The 23841-nt window shown below is 49.5% G+C and overlaps 1 protein-coding gene across 5 annotated transcripts in view; it reads right to left on the bottom strand.

Annotated features, from left to right (window-relative positions):
- The window catches only part of BCAS1 (brain enriched myelin associated protein 1), a 77507-nt gene extending 55688 nt beyond the window's left edge, over positions 1-21819 (bottom strand). For 2 of the 5 annotated variants that reach the window (XM_036229258.1, XM_036229259.1), the window contains exons 1-3: positions 21620-21816; positions 13313-13389; positions 11097-11169 (exon numbers count right to left, since the gene is read on the bottom strand). In XM_036229258.1, coding sequence (XP_036085151.1) covers positions 11097-11169; positions 13313-13384 — 145 coding nt within the window. In that variant the 5' untranslated portion in view covers positions 13385-13389; positions 21620-21816. Of the gene's footprint in view, positions 1-11096; positions 11170-13312; positions 13390-21619 lie in introns of all 5 variants that reach the window. The other 3 variants (XM_016120828.2, XM_016120827.2, XM_036229260.1) reach the window with 3 other exon arrangements.
- Positions 21820-23841: the final 2022 nt, after the last annotated feature.

Below are 23841 nucleotides of genomic sequence, written 5' to 3'. Positions count from 1 at the left end.
TCTGCTGATATTAGTCATGAGAAAAACACACACTCGCCACATCCATTAACCATCGTTTCTGCCAGACTCGAGTATCTCCCGGGGTCTAGAGTCAGAAACATACAAACAAACAAACAAACGGGAAGGGAGAGAGAGCTGATTGCTCCCCATCACGTGCTGAGGGGCAGAGACTGACCGTACGGGACACACAGAAACTCGGACCACAAGGAAATCGCCCTGCAAAACATTAGCTGCATCGCCTAGTTCTTCTGAAGCTTTTTTCTGTGTTCCAGGAATTCTCAATCGCAGTAAATATTATGCTTGGGTAGGAAAGGAAGGAGGGAGAGCCTGAGAATAAGGAAGCGATGGGGTGGACGGACGTGTCGGGGTGCCACGTGAACAACTGAAGTGTCTGAGCGAGTACGAAGGAACTGCGTGTGTGCCCCAGGCCGCGCGAAGAGGACGCAGTTGACGAAAAGGGAGAGACTAAGAGTCGAACCAGGGAAGAGCTTTTCGAAATGCCAAGAGCACCGATCGATCTTTTTCAGACTTTTTCCTCTTTTCTTTACTTTCTGGCTGGAAACCAAAGGAGCAGTGGTTACTGAGAGAGGTACGGCCACAGGAAACACCTTTGACAAAAATCTTCCCGTGGACATACTTTTCAAAAAGTGCCACCATATTGCTTTAAGAAAGGATAAATCCCTTACATCCTCGTAGCTAGATTGGACTTCATTACATGGAGAGGTTACGACAGATGCAAACCACAGTTCTTGGTATTGGAGAATGGGTGAAGTGCTTTTGGTAACTTGGACGAACTAGGACTTCTTAGATGGGGCATTCCGTGACAGCGAAACTCTGCCCCCCCAAACCTGGGTGAGTGCATACCCAAGTCCATCACTCCATCACCTGGAGCTTCTATTGCCCTTGCTCACCTCCCAGCTGGGCACACGACCGAAGCAAGACTAATAAAAAGAAATCCTGTGACTTTCGCTGACTCTGTTAGGACCGAGTTGTACTCCCTGTGTTTGGGTTCGCGAGCCAGTAGGGGGCATGTCTGGAGGTGGTGGCCTTCGCCATCACGTCTGGGAGTGCTTGCCTGGGAACCAACACAGAGGAAAGCAGAGCCGAGACATCTAGTGAGCAGATACCTGATGGTAGTGTTTGGACACCTGGATCAAGCTGTGCCTGAAGCCCACAACATTTCCAATTTATTTCACTTATGCCAGTTTAAATTAAGTGCACACTCAGCGACTTGGAGAGAATTTCAGGGACTGGATCGATGCCTTTTTCACCTGTCAATTAGTAACAACCCCTCCTCTCCTTGGGAGGTTGTCTCCAGGCTCTTCTGGTAGGCGTTTGATATTTGAGGAAGGAAGGTAAAGAGAATGAAATGGGAGGAAGTGAGTTGGAAGGAGCTGGACAGAAAAAATCACCCACGAAGGCTTTATCTTTTCATTAAAAGAGAAGGAAAAAAATCTACTTGGGGAAAAGAGATTATAGTTGAGGACTTAGATAAACATTAAAAACAAATAAAATATGTTCTAAAACAGTAACACACACACACACACACACACACACACACATACACAAGTCTAGTCTGAATGAGTGGGAAAGAAACCGATTATAGATTTTGTACTCTTGCAAAGATGGGGATAGTTTACACGCTTTCCTCATGTTGTTTTGAAAAGACTAAAAAGTTCCTTCTAGATGACCAGAACTAAGCTTTCAGTTCCTATAAAAACTCTTGGAAGAAGCTTGTCTTGAATCTGGTTTCAATAAAATGTTTTCTCATAAAGCAGACAAACAGATGACATATTCAAAGAGTTTTACTTTCCATGAAAAAAAAAAATGTGTAAGAGTTTAAGGAAGATAAAAAGAAATCGAGTAAGAATACAGATGGCAGTTCCCAAAGAGTGAGGGGAGCTGAACATTTTGAGTACAGAAAACACATTTCATATTGAGTGTGTGCTTTTCTTTTTTAAGAAAGTCATTTTATCTAGACATGTGATTGAGAACTTATTTCCAGTGGCATCTCAGTGTAATTGATAAATAAAAGAAAGAAAGAGAAAAAAAAGAAAAAAAGAAAAAACCCTTAGTGGATCAGAAAGACCTAGGTTTACCTCTAACTCCTCATTTATTAAGTGAGTGACCGGTCAGGTTTCTTCACGTCTGTGCGCCTCAGTCTGATGATAAAATGGGCAAGAAAATAACGGTCCTTTCTTCAAAGGGCGATTGTGAGGATTAAGTGATATTTTTCCTATAAGGTGTTTAACACAGCAGCTGGCAAGTGGTATTGAGTAAACATTAGTTGTTTTGTAATATTTATATTATTACTACAATTACTGTTTTATATTTCTAAATATCAGTCCTAAGATGGGGGACTATTCCAGAGGTTTAACCCACAAACTCGAGTGCTCTGGAAAGACTTTAAAAATAGTCACGATATGAATGAATTTATCTTCAGGAAGCTAAGAATCTAGGCCAGGGAAGTTTCAGGAATGCTTACCATTTTCCAAGCACCAAGTATTAGTCAAAGCAAGCCGCTTCGTCAGAATTCTAATGATATGTTAAAACACACACACAGAGTTTGTATTACAATATCCGGAACTTCTGAGGAAGGATTATCTTTTGTTTTCTGTCATGTGCCAAAGCTAAAATTTTCACTCGGTGTCACCGTACAGACAATGCCTGATACTCATTGTGTGCTTCCCACGCGCTAAGCATTACGTAAGTGCTGTATGTAGCAGGAAGCATTTCGTTTAGGTATTATGGGCACCGCCATCACTCTGCTTCTACGGGTGGGGAGACTGAGGCTCCGAGAAGAGAGACCATCGTCATAATTGGGAATTATTGGACCACCTCGTGAATGAATATACGTCAAAGCTCTGAATTGTACATTTTAAAAGGTAAATTTTATGGTATGTGAATTATATCTCAATTTTGAAAAAGGAGACATTATATAATCAAACATCAACATATTAGAGGTGGCGGGGAGGGGACAGTGAACACTAAACATGAACGAACAGTTCACGGAAAGAGAAACACGGCTGGCTCTTAAACATGTGAAAAGATGTTCAATCTCACGAATAGGAAAACGCAAGCGAAACAAAATTACAAGGAGGCTTAGCTTTCTACCTATCAAACTGGTAAAAAGAGAGAGATTTGGTGACCTGCAGTTGGGAGGATAATTCAGTTACACACACACATACACGCGCGCACGCACACGCACATACACTTAAAATCAACAAACTGTGAGCTCTAATTTCTACTTCTAGAATGTCACTCTATAAATATAATTGCATAAGGGCACAAAAATACATATGAATCCCATCATTTTCTTGACTACCTGTTACTGTGGCAAAAGACTAGACACAAGCTCGCCTCTCATCAGTAGGGGCCTGGTGAAATACATAATCATTTGTCCATACAATGAAATATTCCACAGGTGTTAACATTCTCCAAGACATATAGGAAGTGACAAACAAACAAACAAAAGATTCATCCAACTGTATGCATACTATGTTCCCATTTATTTTTAAAAAATGGTGTCAAGGGGTAGAGAGGATTTAAAAATATCCACACTTGGGATATCTCTGGCCACAAGAAACTGTCCAGAAAGCTTGCCTCTAAGGAAGGAAATTTGGGGATGTGGGTCGGGGAGCATGAGCGTCAGCTGGGTCTGTTTGCCCTGCCCTGCCTTATTATATATACCATTGAGACTGTTTACTGTGTTGTACTCAGCCCCATCCTGTCTTATGTGACTTAAAAATGCACACATAATGAAAAGAAAAAATAAAGAGAAAGGAGAGGTTTAGAACTGAGAGGTGGGATTTAGGGAACATTTGACCTATTTCCTGTTACTCTGGGGGCGGGCCCAGCATCCATGGCAACCTCTGTAACCAATGGGCGTGCAGCTCCGAGTGGAGGGGTTCGCCAGGCCATGTGGACCCTGCATCCTGGAGTGAATGGTGTGACTTGGGGGCATCTCCGTATTCCAGAGTCTGACCCTCTGCTCAGCAAATTCAGAAACTCACATTTTTTTTTTGTTTGATTGAGTTTTTTAAAAGTAATAATTATTTTTTCAATTACACTTGGCATATAATATTATATCAGTTTCAGGCGTACAACATAGTGATTAGTTATATAACTTACAAAGTGATCACCCCAATCAATCTAGTACCCACCTGACACCATACATAGTTATTACAATATTATTGACTATATTCTTATGCTATTCTTTACATCCCCATGACTATTTTGTAACAATCTTACTTCCTGATTTCTTGCCCTGTTTTCACCAATTGCCTCCCCCCGACAATACCCTCCCATCTGGCAACCATCGAAATGTTCTCTGTGTCGATGAGTTTGTTTCTGTTTTGTTTGTTTTGTTCTTTAGATTCCACATGTAAGTAAAATCGCACGGCATTTGTCTTTCTCTGACGTATTTCGCTCAGCACAACACCCTCCAAGTCTATCGTGTCGTGGTAGATAGCATGATTTCATTCTTTTTTACGACTGAGTAATGTTCCATTGTCTATATGCACCACCTCTTCCTTATCCATTCCTCTGTTGGACACCCACAACACCCCTATATCTTGGCTGTCATAAATGAACAAATGGAGGCACGTGTCCTTTCGAAGTCCTGTTTTGGGTCTCTTCAGATAAATACCCAGAAGTGAGATTGCTGGGTCCTTCTTTGTCTCTTGTTATAGCCTTTGTTTTAAAGTCTATTTTATCTGGCGTTAAGTATTGCCACCCTAACTTTTCTTTTTTCGTTCCATTTCCATGAAATATCTTTTCCCATCCCTTTACTTTCAGTCTGGGTGTGTTTTTCGATCTGAAGTGAGTCTCTTGTAGGCAGCATTTGTAAGGGTCTTGTTTTGTTATCTATTCAGCCACGCTATCTTTTGATTGGAGCATGCAATCCATTTACATTTAAACCGTTGATAGATATGTAGTTATTGACATTTTATTATTCATATTTTTGGTCTTATTCTTTTCTTTTTCTTCTTTTTAAAGAAGTCCCTCCAACATTTATTGTAATAATGACTTGGTGTTGATGAATTCCTTTACCTTTTTCTTGTCTGGGAAGCTCTTTATCTGTCCTTCAATCCTAAGTGATAACTTTGCTGGGTAGAGTCATCTTGGTTGTAGGTCCTTGCTTTTCATAGCTTGGAATATGTTCTGTCAATGCCTCTGGCTACAACATTTCTGTTGAGAAATCAGCTGATGGTCTTGAGGAAGCTCCCTTGTGGATAACTAACTGCTTTTCTCTTGCTGCTTTTAAGATTCTCTCTTTGTCTTTAACCTTCGGCATTTTAATTACGATGTGTCTTGGTGTGGGCTTCTCTGGGTTTCCTGGGCTCGTATGTTTATTTCTCTCCCCAGGTTAGGGGAGTTTTCCATCATTATTTCTTCAAATAGGTTTTCACTTCTCTGGTCTCTCTCTTTTCTTCTGGTATTCTTATAATGAGAATGTTGGTACACTTGTTGTTGTCCAGAGGGCCCTTAAACGATCCTCATTTTTTTTTTTGGATTCTTTTTTTTTGTTGCTGTTCTGATTGGGTGTTTTCTGGTACCTTATCTTTAGAATCACTGATTCGATCCTCTGCTTCATCTAATCTACTGTTGATTTCCTCTAATGAACTTTTCATTTCAGTAACCGTAGTCTTCATTTCTTACTGGTTCTTTATGTTTTCTATCTCCATTTTTATGTTTCCCATCTCTTTGTGAAAGTTCCGAGTTCATCTACTCTTCCCCTAAGTTCATTGAGCATCCTTATAACCAGTGTTTTGAATTCTGCATCTGGCAGATTGCTTGTCTCCATTTTGTCTTGTTCCTTTTCTGGAGCTTTGTTCTATTCCTTCATTTGGGACACGTTTCTTTGTCTCCCCGTTTTGGCTGCCTCCCGGTGTTTGTTTCTATGTATTAGGCAGGGCTGCTATGTCTCCTGGTCTTGTTAGGGAGGCTTTATGTAGTAAGTGTCCTGTGGGACACAGTGGCACAGTCTTTCTGGTCACCTGGGCCAGGTGCTCCAGGTGTGTCCCTTGTATGGTTGTGTGTGCCCTCCTGCTGTAGATGAGCTTTGGTTGCTGTTTGCACATCAGTGGGAGGGATGAGCCTCAGGCAGATGGATTAGCAGGACCAGCTCTGAGTACAGTGGAGGAGCTGCTGTGCAGAGGCTGACCCTATAGAGCAGGATTCACTTTAGCAGGGCTCTGGTGCCTGCCGTGTCTGCTCTGTGGGATGTTGTCCTTGAATGAGGTGGGGTGTGCTCCAGCTCTGACTCTAGCCTGAAGCCAGCCGCTAAGCGTGGGACCTCCTGGGAGAGGCCCTGCCACAGGCCAAGTTCAGCTGCAGTCTGTGTCCTGCCCGGGGCCACCTGGCATGAGCCACCAAGCAATATGCAGATGGCTGCTACTTCTGCTGGATTTAGAGGTGGGTCGAGAGGCCAAGCCCCAAATGGAGCTGGGTTGGGGCTGCTCAGCAAGAGGTACAGGACACGCCGAGGCCAATGATGCTCGTTTGGGGTTTGTGCATCTTTGAGAGGTTTTAGGAAAGTCTGCAGCATGCGCCAAGACAGGCAGCGTGTATGGGAAAGCCGCAGGCAGCGGCTTGGGCGGCCGCACGCTGGGGGCGGGGCCTCAGGGAGCCGCCTGGGCGGGGCGCCCTGGGTCAGCCCGGCGGCGGAGACTCAGATATGGCGGCGGCCTGGGCCCGGCCTGCACGCTGGGCGGGGAGGGCCCGACGAAGGAACGAGGCCTCTGCCAGCACTTCTGCCTGGGAGGAAGCCGCCCCCCGGCCCTCGCCCTGCAGCCCGACACCTCGGCTCCTCCCGTGTGTCCCTGGCACCCGCAGCTGCGGCCTCGGCGCCGGAGCGGCCGGGCGAGTCGCTCAGCGGTGAGTCTGCGCGCGGGGCTTCTAAACGGGGCCTGGGACTCCCGCTGCCCTGCGTCCCGCTCGGCCACCGTCTCCGCTGGTTTCCACAGCCACCAGTCACGGGGACTTCTGTCCCTGGCACTGGAACCCGGGGCTGGGAGCCCGGTGTGGGGTCGGGACCCCGAGCCGAGAAACCCCTCCCGGTTTTTAACCGCCGCACGCGGGTGCGGGACCTCCCGGTTCCGCGTCTCCGCCCCGTGTCCAGTCTCGCTGTGGCCTCTTCCGTGTGTCCCCAGCTGTAGGGCTTCCATTCAGCCAGATCTTGGCTGGTTTGCGATGGTTGCTCTGTCGGTTAGTTGTGATTTCCATACAGTCATGAGAGGAGGAGAACACCATGTTTACTTGCTCCGCCATCTTGACCGGAAGTCAGAAACTTGAGATTTTGAAGTCACCTGGAGTCAGTGTACCTCTCAGGGGTCATTTTTAAAGAATTCATAAATCGACCACAAGGGCAGTTTATTGGTTTGAGAGGAAACGGTGGGGCTGCAAAGGGGACCGGCCACTGGTGGCCTCCCGCCCGCACGGGCACATGGGCGGGGTGCCCCGTGAGCACACTTCGCGTTGGCTTTGGGATTTACACGTTTCCTGCTTTGAGCTGTGATAACCTGATGGTGATGATGATGCTAAAAAACAATATATCAAGGTATCTGTGTTAAGAGATGTGAAGTAAGGAAAAACACAGTATCAGAGTTTGGCGATCATGTAGTCTGCTGACGTAGCCAGCATGGTGTTTGGCCAATAAAGTGTTTAGACATTTTTCAAATTGGAAAATTTCATTTGAAAGCTCTAAATTGGGTTTTCATTGAAATGTCTTCCTGTCTCCTGAGGGATTCCCACAGGGCAGCCATGCCTGGAGGGTGTGGAGGCTTCTAGACACAGAGACTTTCCAATTCTCCACGCCTCCCAGGGGACCTCATACTGGGGGTCCTCATGCCTGAGAGAGAGAGTCTGATCTCCTAGAGAACTCACAAGGGCAGACGGCAGGCCTCGCCCCCAGTTCTGATTGAGGAGCTTTCAGCTGGGGCCCTAGGCTCTGTAGGTGTAACTAGTTCCTGGTGATGGGGTGCTGCTGGTCCAGCACTACTCAGAATCACCGGTACACACCGCAGCTTTTGTAGCTACAAATGGAGGCAGAGTCGGCTTATGTGTTCTCTCTCTTGTCCCCAGAAATACACGATATTTGAGGTGTGTTTCGCATGTATCAGATCTTGCTCACTAATATGTTGCTTTAATTGTTAAACTTCCAGAAATTCGGATGGCATCTTATCATGGGTTTGGTCTCGTTGATTTATTACTTTTCATTAAGTGAGAAGTGTTGCTAAATTCTTCCACGTTTGGTATAAAGATGTGAAAAGCAGGAATTAAAAAATAAATGCACTCTAGGATTAGAACCGTGGGGAGAAGTGTTTACTCCACTTCAAGATCTGGTTAAAATGCGCCTCCAGGTGTCCGTAGCTTGCCCTTTCCTCTGGCCTCACTCCAGAGCCTCAGCCCTTCCTCAGTGGGGGGTGATTCTGGGGTCTTCCTCAATGGCCGATCTGTCCTTTTAACCATGTTTTTGTTGTAGAAGAAGAAAATATCAGTTAAATCATCACAGCATTATCTGTGCTCTCACGAGCTCAGTTTTATGTCAATCATTGCCACACGTCTCCTTAAGGGTCTTTGGTGAAAAACTAAACTTAGGAAACAATTTCGGTCCTGGTGGTTAAAAGCCTTTCCAGGTCCTTCCTTCCCAGAATCTCCAGGCTTAGATTTTACCTTCTCCTTTCAGCTTTTGAGCGAAGAAGGTGCGCGGCGGCCGCCACAATCTCACCTTACGCGTTGGAAAAGCGATTGTTGAGCACTAACAGGGGTCGTGGCCTCAGCTCCGCCAGGGTCCTGCCGCAGGGAACAGCAAGTTCTCTCTCTAGGAGGGTCAGTTTGGTCTGGCCTGGGGGTGGCGTGCAGGACCGCTGCCCTGTCCCTCGTAACCTCACGGTCTCTGAACCACTGGAGGTTCAGTTTCTCTTTTGCGCTTTGCAGTGATGCGTGTGCGCGAAACGCTCAGGGGTCCAGACCTTCGGCTGGAGGGATGAGGCGTGAAGTAGGCTGTGAGGCCTGGTCCCCCTCACAGGTTGTCCGATTCGATGACAGGCAGTGTGGTCACACGTCCCACGGCGGGTGGGAGGTCAGGGGGTGCCGGGCGACTGTCTCCCGAGGTCTCCCTCTCGTGGGCTGGGTACGGAAGCCAGGGGACAGGATGACAATAGCTAAGCGACGCCGTGTCTTCCCAGAATGCCTTCTTGTGGCTTCCCCCTCCTACCCGCACTGAATTCAGACGACGCGACGGAACCGAGTGAGCAAAACACACCCCTCCGAAGTAGCAGCTGATTTTTTTTTTCATTGAAAAGATACATTTTCGAGTTTAATTTTTCCTGTCTTTCGTTGATGTTTCTTTTGACGATGCTGATTTTTTAAAAGACTCCTTCGTACCTTGATAGTACTTTCGAATCAGATTTATCTGGTCGGGGTATTTCCATACAATAAAATTCACCAACTTTAAGAGCACAGTTTAAAGGGTTTCGACAAAGGTATAGGCATGTAACCACTGCCATAATCAAGATATAAAACCTCTCTATTGAGTGAAAAAAAAAAAACCTAAAACCTCTTCATTATCCCCCAAATTCCCTTGTGCCTCTTTTAATAGCCCCGCTCCATCCCCCGCCCCCGGCAACCGGTGACCGTAGGACTCCAGCCAGCGGTGCAGAACTGCGTGCGGTGGGAAACCCACACGTCTGGCCTCAGAAGCGCTGTGAGTGGGAGAGCGTGGAGAAGGGAGACAGAAAGGCCTCTTTTCCTTACACTAGGAAATTCTAAAATCTCTGAAGTGATTCAGCTCCTCATCGTTCGGGGACTCGAAACGGACGCCCAGAAACTTACATGTCAGTGACAGCAACCGTCCTAGAATAACGAAGCTAATGCATTCAGAGCACTTACGATGCGCCAGGCGCTGAAATCTGTGCGTTTATCGCACCTCATACTACGCCGTAGGTACTTTTATGATCCCGCTTTACAGATAAGAAGGCTGAGGCTCAGAGAGGTTAAGTTACTTGCTCAAGGGCACACAGCTGGTAGTGGCGAAGCAAGCAGTCAGATTCTGGAGTTCTTACCTTCAACCCCTGGGCTATGCTGCTGCTGCTTATATAACTTATAATTTATGTATATTCTTCACCTAATAGAGGCCAGCCACATTTGACGCGTTGAATTTATAGTCCCATCCTCCAGGGGACAATCAAATAAGTATATTGTCCAGTGTTAAAACTTCCCTCATAGAGGGAGAATTCTCTTGTTTAGTTTATCAGTGTCTGAGGAATCCCTGAGTGCTGGGTAATATGCAAAATGCTTCCTAAAGGATCTCCTTGAATCCTCTCAGCAATTTCTGTGAGGGAAGTATTCTCATCCTCGCATTGGGACGAGAAAACTGAGGCTTAGAAACTAAAATGACTTGCTCCAGGCCACACGGCTGGTGAGCTGCCGCAGGCTTTCGCCTAGGTTTGTGTGACGCCAGATGCCGATGCCAGATGCCGAACTCCGAGTGTTTTTACCCGTTGCTTTCATCTTATCAGCTGTAAATCCTCGGCCTCTCCCAGCTGTCATAGCTACTCAGGAGAGAGGAGTGTTGTCGAGAGTTGAGTTATGTCCCCTCTCCGTCCCGAAGGGGAAGTCCTAATGCCCAGGGCCTGTGCCCTCTGTTGGAAATAAGGTCTTTGCAGACGACCAAGTTAAAACGAGGTCGATTGAGGTGGGCCCCGATCCCGTGAGGCCGTGTCCTTATTAGAAAGGGAAACGTGGACACAGAGACAGACATGTGTAGAAAGGAAGACGCTGTGGGACACAGGGAGAACCATCTAGAAGCCGAGGAACACCCGAGGCCACCGGAAGCTCTGACGGGTTCCCCTCACGGTTCTCGGAAGGCACCAACCCGGCTGCCGTCTTCGTGTCAGACTCCTGGTCCCCCGCACGGCGCGTCAGTGAACGTGTGCTATTTAAGCCACCCAGTGTGTGAGAGGTCGTTAGGGCAGCCCCAGGAAACTAACGCAAGTGTTTTCAAAGTGAGTCCCTCCGTGTTGTCTGACCACAGGCGGGGTCAGCAGCCCCTTCCCCGCCCGGAGCGGAGCAGCCACCCCCGTGGCACCGACCTTGATCGCAGTGCTGAGCCGTGCGGGTCGACACGATCATCCCGTTCTGAGCGCACTCACTCCCGGATGCCGCCTGGAACAGAGCACGAGCCCATAAAAGTCGAGTCTTTGGGGAAATCAGAAGCCGAGGCCCCACGGGTGCCTCACGAAACTGAGCTTAATGTAAAGGCTGCGTTTTTAGAAACTGCCCAGTGTTCTATCACGCCGCAGAGAAACGAAATCTCACCCGAGGGCCGGATTCCTGTGATCGTGAGAACACTCCCTTGTCTAGGCTTCATCTCCCCGCCGTAGGGACGCCACCCCGGGCTACCTGTCTGACCGGTGGGGAGCAAGGACTTAGCACGCCCATTCCCACCCTGTGAGGGTCACCTCATTCCCCGGTCCCGCGCACGGACCGTCCGCAGCCCGCCTTTAGTCAACAACCTGGTCACACACGGGAAGTTCCCGGTTGCTTTTCATCTGCTCCACACCTGCTCCCTCCGCCTTCGCTGTTACCAGCTCTATCCTGTTCTTTTTTTTCTCTTCTGTTATTTATTGCAGATATTAAAAAAGATATATATATATGTACACACATGTATTATGTACATACACACGCACTCACACGGAAAGAAAAATGTTGCCAAAGAGTGTATGTCGTATAATGTCCTCTTTAACATAAAACTTTAAATTAGACCACTAATAGTTGACATGAATGGAATATTAATCATGTGCTAAGGCCTTCGCATATTGTCTTATTTTGCTAATTCTATTAGTAGTATAATATACGTTAATAAGTACAGAGAAAAACAAACACTAAAAGACTAAATAGCGACTCCCTAAAGGTGGGACCTCTTGGCGGGGAACAGAAGACTTTTCTTTCTATTCTTTTGCCGGTTTTCGTTGTTAGAAATAAGCCCGTGTTCTCGCATCATCACGAACTCTACCAAGAAGTCTCAGACTCTAAACATCGAACGCACGTGACCACTCCGTCCTGAGGTTACGGCTGTCTGGCTTTCCCAAGCCGATCCTGGGTGTGCACGTTTGATCCGTTTGGCTCACAGGATTTTTAAAAGCGTTTTGGAATCGACCGCCAGTGTTAATGCTGTTTTGCACCTCCCGATGAACTAGGAGACCCTGGGAGCAGCTTGACGGTCCCTGGGAGTGGGCTTCACCCCACTGCTCTGCTCGTTGCTGTGACTGTCTGTCCCCTGGAGACCAGCAGCTCCCAGACCTGGAGTCGTCTGGCGAGTATGAGGAACTGCTGACACCTGGGCCCCTTCCCGGAAGGTGTGTGTGTGTTGGTCTGGGAGGCTAGCCAGCAGGAGTTTGAAAAGTAGCCTGGATAATGCTAACATGCACTCAGGCTTGAAACCCACAAGGCGTTTTAAGCCCATTTGATCAGATCCAGCCTTCCATTCGGAGCAGGAATTCCCTCCATGACATGATCAATGTTTGTTCATGGGTATTATCTTCCTCCTGTAGGGATTTCCATGTTTAACTGGGTTCCAGGTTTTAAACTGAATTGATCTCAGAAATGCTGAGGGTGCAAAGTCAGGCCTTCTGCTACCTGGTCGTAGACGATCCAAGGAGAAGCCTGGAAAATGTGGATGCCTGCCCTCCTTTGCACACGCCGAGTCTGACATAACTGGTCTAGGGTACAACTCTAGCATTGCAATATTCTAACGTTTCCTAGATGATTCTCGTGTACAGCCGAGGCTGTGAACTACCGAGCTACATCTGGGTTTCTCATCGTTGCCATGCCCACTTTTTGGGCCAGGTCATTCTTTATCGTGGGACCGTTCTGTGCATTGTGGGATGCTTAGCAGTAACTCTGGTATCTACCTACTTGACCAGTAGCACTACCTGAGGTGTGACAACCAAAAATGTTTCCAGACATTGCAGGGTGTCCCCTGGAGGGGACAGGCAAAATCACCGACAGTTGAGAACCACTGGTCCAAACCCATCTGGGTCCAGGTACCAAATCGGCTCCAGAGGAATCACCTGAGACGTCTTTAAAGACACGGGATCCATAGGCTCCCAGCCCTGCAATTACTGATTCAGCGCATCTTAGGTGGGGAGCTGGAGCCTGCATTTTAAACGGGCTGCGTGAATACAAGTGAACAACCCCCGGGAAGGGCGCCTCATCGTCAATCATGTGTGTGTGATGAGCACTAAGCCGGCCATTTATTCTGCCGTCGTCCCCGACTCTGCCTACCAGAGGCCGTTAACCGCATTACCTTGTAAGTGTCTCTTTCCGAATCATTCTCTTGGTCTTCAACCCTCTGTGGGACACTCATTTGGTTACCCATTGTTCCTGCAATAGAGAAAAAATGAGAGAGAGAGAGAGAGAGAGAAATTAAAACCCAAGACAAATACTCCTGTCTGTGTAACTAAGGCGACAAGTTACTGCTATGTGTCATCACAAGCCCAGGGTAGACCAACTGCTTAGATTTATTTTGGGGAGTGAGAGGAGAATTTGGACTCATTATTCAACAGAATTAAAGGCAAATACAGCTCCAATTTTCAACTGCAGTTCATTGCTGGGGAGTAAATATTTATCATCATGAAAAGTATTCAGTGTGTGTAGCATTTTCTTCCCTCCCAGCCAGTCACAGCTATTATATCCAGGAGATATTAGAATGAGGATCATTAAAATAACACAGTGTTTAGTATTCTCTGAGCCTCAGACAGAATTAGGTCTGTTAAAACCTTTTCATAGCACTGGCTCCCCACCCCCCCAAAACACTCAGTACTACTTGTAACGATAACTTTATTTGGCTATATTTTCATTCATTCATCGATTCAACAACTATATATTGAACACTAACTCTGCACCTCATGCTGGGCCAGGTACTCAGGTCACAACTGTGAAGGAAAGAGACCAGGCCCCCTGACCTCCCCGAGCTGCAGTCTGGGGGGCGGGCAAACAGACAGACAGACAAGAAATCCATGAACGAGGCCATTTCCAACGAAGACAGTACGATGCAGTGGTTATCAATACAAAGTCGGGATGGGGCGGGACCACCTGGACTTGAACCTTCTCTGCCTCTCATTGCCGTGTGCCCTCGGATGAGTTCATTAGCCTCTCTGTGCCTCCCAGGACTCCTACAGGGACTCGATGAGTTCACGCTTGTAGAGTGATGAGAATCATGTCTAGCTCCTAATAAGCGACACATAATGTTTGTTAAACAAAACACATAGGGTTCGATGCTGTGAATAAAAGTAAATTGGTAGCATAACAAGAGCGGGCCGTGGTAGGGAGCACGAGGCAGATGGTTTTGGAATGAAGTAACAATTGGCCAGACTTGGAGGGAGAAACAGAATATTTAACTTCGGTCTCCCTTACCCGAGAAGTTGCCAATACCACGAGGGCAGGACTGTCTTTGTCCACCGCTGCATCTCCTGTTCTCAGTGCTGCATGTGCATTTATCACGTGCTAATTAATGTTTATCGGTCGAACCGAGGGACTAACCATTGGTAAGCACCCTTCATCTGGCAGGCACCGAGCTGGGCATGTGCCCACGTCATCACTGACCCTCCCGAGAGCCTGGCTGCAATCATAACGATGATAGTAAGCAATTATGTAGCACGTTCTCCTTCCAAGCACTGTCTTCCGGGTGCGTTACCGCTGTCATCTCACGGAGCCCGACGGCACCCTGTAACATGCATGTCATCATCATGCCGTTCCGCACGTGAGGAAGCTGAGTCACGGGTGTTCGATCACTTTCCCAAGGTCACCCACGTGGTGATGGCAGAGGCAAGATTCAAACACAGGCTGCTGTGCTCCCGATGACTCGAACGTTCCAGATATTGTTACCTCCCCTCAGGAGGGATGCGCGTCTCCCACACTCACCCAGGACACACAGATCCAGCAAGTGGCCGAGCAAGGACCTGACCCAGGGTCCATCTGGTTCCAGAAGCTCTCTCGGCGATGCCAAGACTTGCTGCCTTGCTGCCTCTCACATGACGATTCCAGTGTCACCCCGCTCCAGAGACCTGGCCGCTGGCTCCCCTGCTCTGGGGGCTTTCAGGATAAAAGCCAGGACTTTCGGCTGAAAGCAGCCGGTGCATCTCCAAGGATCCCCCTGGGCCTCTCGCCCACAGTAGGAGTTTTTATGCTCTGGTAATCGACACATTGAGTAATCAGAAATTATGGAGGTCAAAAAGGGTCACTTGTTCTCTGGGAAGAATTTAGTCGATAACAGGATCTGGGAATTTTACATGTTTTCTAACCACACTACATAATAAAGCTGAGCAGTGCGGAAACCTACCTGACCCTAGATGGTTTGCAATATTTTCTGTTCACTTCATCTACCAATGGGACATTATGAATGTAATACTGAATCTTCAAGACCAAGGTCAGCAAATGAGAGCCGCGGGGCAAATCCAGCCCGCCACCTGCCTTAGGATGGCCGGTGAGCTAAGAATGGCTTTCACATGTATGAGCAGTGAAACAGCAACAACAACAATAAAAAAATCAGAAGAATCGTGGATTGTGACACATGAACATTTTATAAAATTTAAATATTGGTATCCACGAATAAAGTTTTATTAGGAGACAGCCTTGGACATTCGTTTCTATATCGTCTACATATGGCTGTTTTCATTTACAGGGGCCAAGCCGAGTAGTTACAGCAGAGACCATATGGCCTACAGTGCCTGAGAGATTTACTGTCTGACCCTTTCCAGGAAGTTTATCAGTCCCTGCTCAGGATCACCCTGGGTGACATATACCCATTTTGCCAGTAAGAGGACTGAGGGAGCTGAGGAATAAAATGTTGCCCATAGTAAGACTGACCAGGAGTTGAACCTTCTGTGTGTAAAAATAACTCATATTAATAGTAATGATAAAATAACAACAACAACAACAACAACAACGCAACAACAAATTTGGTGAGTGCTTACCACATGTGGAAAAACTTCAGAAAGTTTTGCTTGTCGTATAATTTATGTCTTAGAGCAAACCAACAAGATAATGGTACCATCATCCTAATTTTACAGATGGTAAAACTGAGGTTCATAGGTTAAATGCCTTGACCAAGGCCACATGCACAAATGTACCCATTCTGGACTAGGTCTCTACCTACAGCCAGCTTTTTCCACAGCTAAAACTTATTTACCGATGGGTTTACAAACGTTTACAGCTCCCGTTATTCCATTTAAATCAGTCCAAGTTGGGGTCTGCTTCCAATAAAAGTGTCGGCATTTCTGTAAAATCCTTGGGCTGGGAGAAGTGGGCCGTGTGCAGGCGTAAGAGCAAGTTTTTTATCCCACACAGTGGGGGTTACATGACCCTGCCCTTCGCACGTTTTAAGTCGCCTCTCAGGACTCCAGGGCCGAGGGGACTGAAATAAAGAAAAAGCCATTTGAGCATCTTTGGCTGTGACGACCTGGATTCAGATAGCATTGCTTTCTGCCGGAGTGATGACACATGTGTTGTAAAATTGCTCCTGCCCTTCAGATTTTGTGAAGAGCAGGAGGATTTAGAGGGGACCAAAAAAAAAAAACCAAAAAAAAAAAAAATCCCAAAGATTACTGCCACCTACTGGCCGATATCGGTATAGGCAGAAATGAATGCATCCAGCCCTTACAGGGGGAGGTGAAATGTCTGGGGTCCGAGGGAATGCTTAGGAATGAAACCTTAATTAAACCTTAAACGTTTAGCAATTAAAAGTTAACAACAGGAAGGCAAGTCTTTTAATGCCCCAAAGACGGCACAACTAATAAAACAGGAACGATCGTCACATCTGACGTGTAGGAAGAGCTGGCCACGTGCCACCTCTGGGCTGAGCTATTGCAGGATGGAGTAGTCTGGCGTGTAGGACAAGAGTGTGGGCTCTGGGGACACACGCTGGGTCTCGAACTGGGCAAGTTCCTGAGCTTCGCTGGGCCTCTGTTTCCTCTTCTGTAAAACAGAGATGATAATCATAGGACGCATCCACCTTAAGAGGTTGTCTCGAGAATTAAATGAGCATACGCAAGGTGCCGTGGGCAGGGCCTGGCACGTGAGTGTTAGGTGTGATTAGGATAATCGTCATTATTGTCATTGCTATTGCTGTCCAGGCCGCCCTGGGATGAGGGTGTTCGGGGCGCAGGACTTGACTTCTGTGTGAAAACAGCGCAAGTCCTGAGCAAACCGGGACGGGCCGATCCATGGCTCAGTCAGGCAAGAGCTCTTTCTGCCCACTTCGTGGATGGCAAAGCCGAGGCTCAGGCAACAATTCCTGCGGTGTCTTCTCCAGCCTCCAGCGAATGAGAGAAACACATCAGCTATAGAGTTTTTTTCATCCGAAAAAACCCAATTCGTTTGAAAAAGCCATCTTTCGTGTCGAAAGGGACAAAGTTCGAAGGCGATGTCAAAGTGTCCTCTCTTTCATGAGCCGATGGTGTTAGTCGTTGTGTTTTTATGGCCTTACCTGACATTCAGCACCAGCTGCCATGTGGCAGAGGGTTTTGTTTGTGAAGTCAGACTTGTGTTTGTGGTTCTAGCATTTTGAGAACGTGGGTTATGTCTTTCGCCGTGTCGGGGGGTCATTCAGATGAGAAAATTTCTTTATTTCTCCGCTGCCCAGCTGTGTTCTTGAGGCCAGGTTTCACACCAGGCTTCACATTAGAGTCACCAGTGAGGATTTAAGCTCTGACACAGACGACCAGGCTGGAAGTTCTCAGGCACAGGCTAGGCAGGCCTTGGCCTTTGGGGCCCACAAATCATGGTCGGCCTAGCATCCGAAAAGATTCCCAGCCCTTTCAGGGACTGCTTGTGGGTCTTCCATTCTGTCAGTCGGCAACTCAAGAGAAACCTGGGTCTCCAACTTCTTGCCCTGAGAATGGGTGTGTGGGGTGTGTGTGCTTGTGGACGGCCTCGCCTTCTCATTGGCTATGGAGATGCAAGACTGTGTGCCCCACGGGAGGAGGGCAGAGGGGCGACTTGGATCGGAGAGATCACCCTCCCCTCCTTGGCTGGGCATCCCTCTTTCCTCCGAGAAAAAGAGCTCTGGAGCGAGACAGGCCCCTGTGAACCCCATGATTGTAAGACCTTGGGCCAGGCACTGTGAGCCCTCTGAACGCACGCTTCCTGTGGACAATGGCCGTGTTCATAACGATGACGAGAACACGCATCTGGGTTCTGATTTGCAGGCGTCGACTTCCCCGGCCCTTGCGACAACCCTCTGGGTTGGATCCTATTTTCCCAATGCGCTGATGAGAAACTGAGGCACAGAGAGGTCGTGGCACTTACCCAAGAGTCTTCATACATCACAGTGTTTACGGAGAAGGTGGACTGAGGTGGGTATGTGTGGTATGGACCGAGCACTGGACAAGTGGTAGCAATAGACCGACAGACAGACAGACAGACAACTGAAAATCAGTGTTTCTCAGACTGGGGTGATTTTGACCCTCGGGGGTCATTTAGAAATGTCTGGAGACATTTTTGATTGTCATGATTCAGGGTGGGGGGCATTGTGGGGGTGGAGGCTTGAGATGCTGCTTATCATCCTACCCTGCACAGGACAGGCCCCCAGCAGAGAATGGCCTGGCCCTAAATGCCACTAGTGCCGAGGATGAGGGACCCTGTTCCAGGGGATGAGCTTGGTGAATTTCCCCAGGGTCCCTCAGTGGTCAGAGAACTAGTCCACGGTGGCGGAACAGAGCAAACCCTCCGGCCCGGGCTCATCCCCAGCTCACACCAGCTGTGTGCAGAAGCCCCCACTCGCGGTCTGTCAGGCGAGGGGCTGAGAGAGGCCCCGCCCACAGCCATCCTCGTGACCCCCGTGAGGACGACGGGGTACAGTCCGAGTGGTGTTCAGCCCGGTGGCTCTTTCGCACCAGTGACCGTGTTCTTATCATCTCGTTTCACTTATAGGTTAATAATAAGCCCCTCCTGGAAACAGATGAAAGACCAAGCCCCACGGGCTGCCCCGGACGGAGAGCCGGCCCGAGGTGGCCTTGCCAGCTGGCAGCTAAATGATTGTCCAATGGAGGGGGGAGGCCCTCGAAGGGTGGGATGGTGGCAGAGTTAGTCACCGGGTGAACAGAAACACCTTTGATCAGTGCAGTGGAATGTAGGCAAACTGTGAGCCCTCCTTGCGGCCCAGTTGAGGACTTTGCCAACAGGGCCAGGCCGGCCTGCCCAGCAGAACCAGCCTTCCGCTCCGCCCCAGCTCCAAAGGCAAGGTCAGTGTGAATGAGGATGACCAGCGGACCTGCTCTGCCAGGCCTCGTGGTCCTGCATCTCCCCTGTCCCCAGCACAGAGCTGGGGACGTGGTAGAAACTGTGAGGGCTGCAGCCTGCCTCCTGCACAGGGGGGCCAGTGAGGACTCAAATCCACCCCTCATGGTGCTCCCCAAGCTCTGCACCCCGGTATGGAACTGTGTGGGCCCAGGGGAAGCGGTGCCTTTGTCAGGATCGAGCTGGGTGTTTTCGGAGCACCCGGTAACTGATGTCTTGCTGCAGAAACGCTCAATTCAGAGTATATCGACAGTGGATGTTCGTGGAAGGCTTAGAACTCGCTGTCTTATGTTCAGTGTTGCACCAAACATTGAAAGCTGAGAAGGACAGCAGGTAGCAGTAAGTGAAGGTTATCCGAGCCAGGTTATAAGGGCCAGGACTAGGGGAAGGCAGAAGAGGTACTCAGGTGCAGCATGCAGGCAGGTATCCTCCTGCGGGTGGGCAGGTGCCGAATCCACACCTGAGGGTGAGTATCCCCCTGCGTCTGGCCCCCAAGGAGCCTCACTTGCCTCACACTCGTCCTGGCCTTGGGACCAAGCACCTGACTTCCTTTGTCTCTGGTCCTCCTGATGGTGGCCCATTACGCCCCCACTACACAGATAAAGAAACCAAGGCCAGCGATGTAATCCTGTCACCCCTAGGACGGGCACCTTGCTTGCCCTGCTTGAGCTAGTGTGCCCCCAACTCACATTTGTGATTAAGTGGCTAGAGCAGAGAGACTGTCCATCCCCAGGTCAGGAAGCTATGAATGGGCAGAGCTAGTTTCCGTGTGACTTAGACGCTCAAATCCTTAACCACTTCCGGCCCAGCTCTGGGCAGAGGGAAAGAGGCTGAGGACACTGTGACACTGGGTAACGCTCGACCCTCGAGTGGGACAGGTGTGCCTGTGTGGACTGGTGCCCTCTAGCCCCCCTGGGCCTTCCCGACATCTCCCTGGGCATCTCCTGTCATCAGAAACCAGCCATGATGGCTCTGCGGGCCCACGGCTCTCCCAAAGTGCATGCCTTCTTCCTCAAAAGACCCTCCCGAGTTTCAGAACTCTTGGGAAAAAAGAATCTTCCATGATTTGGGTCATTGGCTTGTTGACCCGGTCTGCTTAATTTGAAAACTATCTTCGAATGCTCCCTCTCTTGGCTTTTATTTAGGGAGAAAGCAGGGTGTACACACCCGAGGCCCAAAGCCAGCGCTATCACCACCGCAGGGTTGGGACGAGGGTGGGGTGAGCAATGCGCTCCCTCCCGACCTCCATGCAAAGTTTAAGGAGGAGCCAGAAAAATCAGCCTTCAAGATGAATAACATTTTGACACAACATTTAAGCCGCCCGAATGAGCGCGGTTAGTGATCCCGTCTTTACTGGACTCGGTGTCAAGTTCACAGATCTATTTGGCATCGCTTCACAATTTCTTAAATATTGTCTGAAAATATAATTTATCTCGATGACTGAGTCACGAGACTGGGCGTCTCGTGAATTCTGCACTGGAGGTGAGTGTCTCACTCATGTCACTCAAATCCGGACCCCGACCGGATCCCAGGTCCACGGCCTCCTTTCTGTGAGACCCGGAAGACGGTCCTCCTCCCGCCCCCAGACCCCTAGCCTCCTCTCCCTAATGGTAAACTGGAGATGATAATGACCGCCCCAGAAACAGCAGCTGACATTTACGCCGTGCACAGGTGTCCCGGGGCGCCGGGCCCTCTCAGCCCTCACGAACTTCGCTTTGACCTCTTTGACCTTGGTGCTATTATTATTCCTGTTTTATGGACGAGGAAAGCAGGGCTCCAGGGCACCCACCCTGTAATCTCTGCGACTCTGCAAGGCAGGCGTAGGCATTTCAGAGGGCAGCGGGAATTTCCGGAGTCGTCCAGCTGGGGTGTGAATCTGGCACGGCCTCAAAGGGTGGTGCTGAACGTTCACGGAGACCCCGATCCCCAAAAGGCAGGCAGGGAGGCCTCCCTGTCTCCGCTGCCTTTACCAGGCCCCGAGGCTCAGGCTCAGAGTTAGCTTTGCCGTGGACCTTCCTGTCCTGACAGTGGGGCCGAAATCGCATAGCTTCTGCTGAATCTCCCTCCCAGGTTTGATGCTTTAAATGGCCTGCAGTGGTTCTGAGCAAATAGGTGCTATCTCTGTTGCCTTTCAGGTGAGGCTGGCTGTCTTTGGACCCCTCTTACAGATGGTGAAACTGAGGCTCACAGATACCCACCCAAGGCCACACAGGGAATCAACGGCAGAGCTGGGGTCTGACCCCCAGTTTCTGTATGTCACTGCTTGCCACAAACAATAAACCCTCGTTCCGGGCTTGAAGGAGCTGGAAGAGGTTACCTGCTGAGCTCCTGGCGGGAGTGTCTTCAGTCCCCTGGTGTCACCTGGAGCTGTTCCTGTGCAGAGTACCTCGCCTCCAGCTGGTGCTGCCCCGTAGCAGGCTGTCGGCTGAGCCTGGCTCCCTGCCCTTTGCGCCCTCGCCCGCCCAGAGCCCGCCGGCTGAGTACACAGGGCGGGGCCAACACAAGTCTGGGCGGGGCCCTCCACTCCCCCGAGCGCCCTGTAGAGGCAGGCGAGCCTCCCAGACTCGGGGGGCTGTCCCCCTCTCCCCAGTAAACGCCAAGCACTTGGTCCCTTTCATGCTGCTGCCTCCCCGGCACTCCAAACGTCCTGCCCAGTGCCCCTCATCCACTGTGGCCGCTCAGGCTGACCTGGGTGGCTAACTCCTTTCCCCAGTAACCACGGGTCCTGGTCAGAGCAGGCCAAACACGTTCTGTAAGGTTTTGCAGTTGCCTCCGCCTTTCCCCTTTGTGTAGCCCAGAACACCGCCTCCTCCACCACCTAGCCACCTAACTGGAAGGGAATAGCATCTCACCCTCGGACAGCCCCCACGCACATAAAGTTCGCTCCAGAGGGCTTTGGTCGCTGGAAGGCAGGTGGCCTCAGGGCGGCTCATTGTCCTGGAGACAGCATGGCTTTGGAAAGGGCACTCCTTTTAACTGCAGGCTAGAAATTTAAGACAGACCATTTCAGTCCAGCAAGGACATTTATTAAAGTGTCTTGAAAGGTCATGTGCAACACAGTCTGGGGGTAGAAATTAAAAATAGCAAAAGAAGATGGAAAAATAAGGGTCCCATCAATGGGGCCAGGATCATCATAAACCAGTGTGCTTGTCGGTCTGCAGACTTGCTCTGAAGACGTGGCTTTGAGCTTCCTAACAGCCAGGGCAAAAAGGGGAACACGGCAAATTATGCTCGTGTGTGTTCTTGAGAAAATATTTAGGAGAAATGCAAACCGGTAATTATCGTGGCTTTATTCATTAGCATGCTCATTCGCGCACCCATCATGACTGCTTGTGGAGCACCAGGCTGTGTACAGGCCCGGGTTTCGAGAGGCGAGGAAAAGAGGCCCTGATTCACCCTCCCTGGGCTCATCTTAATCGAACACAGAGTCCCGCAGATGCACACGGAGCCACAGCGTGCGGAATAAAAGCCGAGGCTGCTGAGGGAGGACATCTGCGTTCCTTCCAAATTGTGGCAAATGTGAACAAAGCTGCTACAAACGTCAATGTGCAAGGGTTTGCGTGGACCCAGCTTTCAGCTCCTTTGGGTAAGTACCGAGGAGCGTGACTGCGGGATAACGGTCTTGCCAAGCATCCAAAGCATTTCACGTCCCCACCAGCGTGAGTGAGCGTTCCCGGGGCTCCCCATCCTCGCCAGCGCTTGGTGTGGTCGGCGTTCGGCATGTGGACATTCTAACACGCTCTCCGGTCAGATTTTATTTCTACGACACAAGTTCAAAGATAAAATTATTGAGAATTTCAAGACGGTGACCACAGAGCATTGAACCAAGCCCAGCCAACGCCCTGATGGGAAGCAGCAGTGAGCCCCGAGGCGGTCAAACTTCTCGGTGGAAGAATTTGCTTCCTTGAGTCTCACTCAAGATGGTTTCTCTCGGCCACGCGTACCTTAGGTGGAGTTCATTGTCCCGTCTCCTGACTTGCTTTGCTTCCTAATCTTCTCGCTTTACGGTCTCCGCCCTTCTTCAAATATTGACAGACTCACGAAGTCGAAGTCGTCGGCTCCTGTCAGCAACCTGTCCTCCTGGAACCCAGCCTGGCGCTGGTCGCCGAGCCGAAGCGTCACTGCAAACTGGAAAACCCGAAGTCTTTCCAGCACCTTTTCCCAGGCCACTTCCTGGCCAGCCTGGCAGACAGTCCGCCTACACGCAGGCCTCTCAGTCACTCCGTGTTTGTGATCGCTGAGCCAGAGGCGGGCACAGCCCAGACATCGCAGGGTGGATGTGCACGCCCGGTCCGCGTCGGCCGGGAGAGGAGGTCTAGCACGCACCTTTGTCTTGTTGTGCCCGGCTGCCGCTCAGCATTTTCCCGATCGCTTTCTCGTGCGTTAACCTGTGTGCTCCTTATAACCACATGACGCAAGAAGCATCTGTTTGGGTCAAGAAGAAACGGAGGCTCAGAGAAGGCAAACGTCGTGCCCCGAATCACACCCTGGCCTGACGCTGCATCCCAAACCCAGGGCCCGGCCTAGGTCAGGACGCCA

Source organism: Rousettus aegyptiacus, unplaced genomic scaffold (assembly GCF_014176215.1).
Source record: "Rousettus aegyptiacus isolate mRouAeg1 unplaced genomic scaffold, mRouAeg1.p scaffold_m13_p_12, whole genome shotgun sequence".
In the NCBI taxonomy this organism is placed as follows: domain Eukaryota; kingdom Metazoa; phylum Chordata; class Mammalia; order Chiroptera; family Pteropodidae; genus Rousettus; species Rousettus aegyptiacus.
This window is presented reverse-complemented; position numbering and strand designations above follow the sequence as displayed.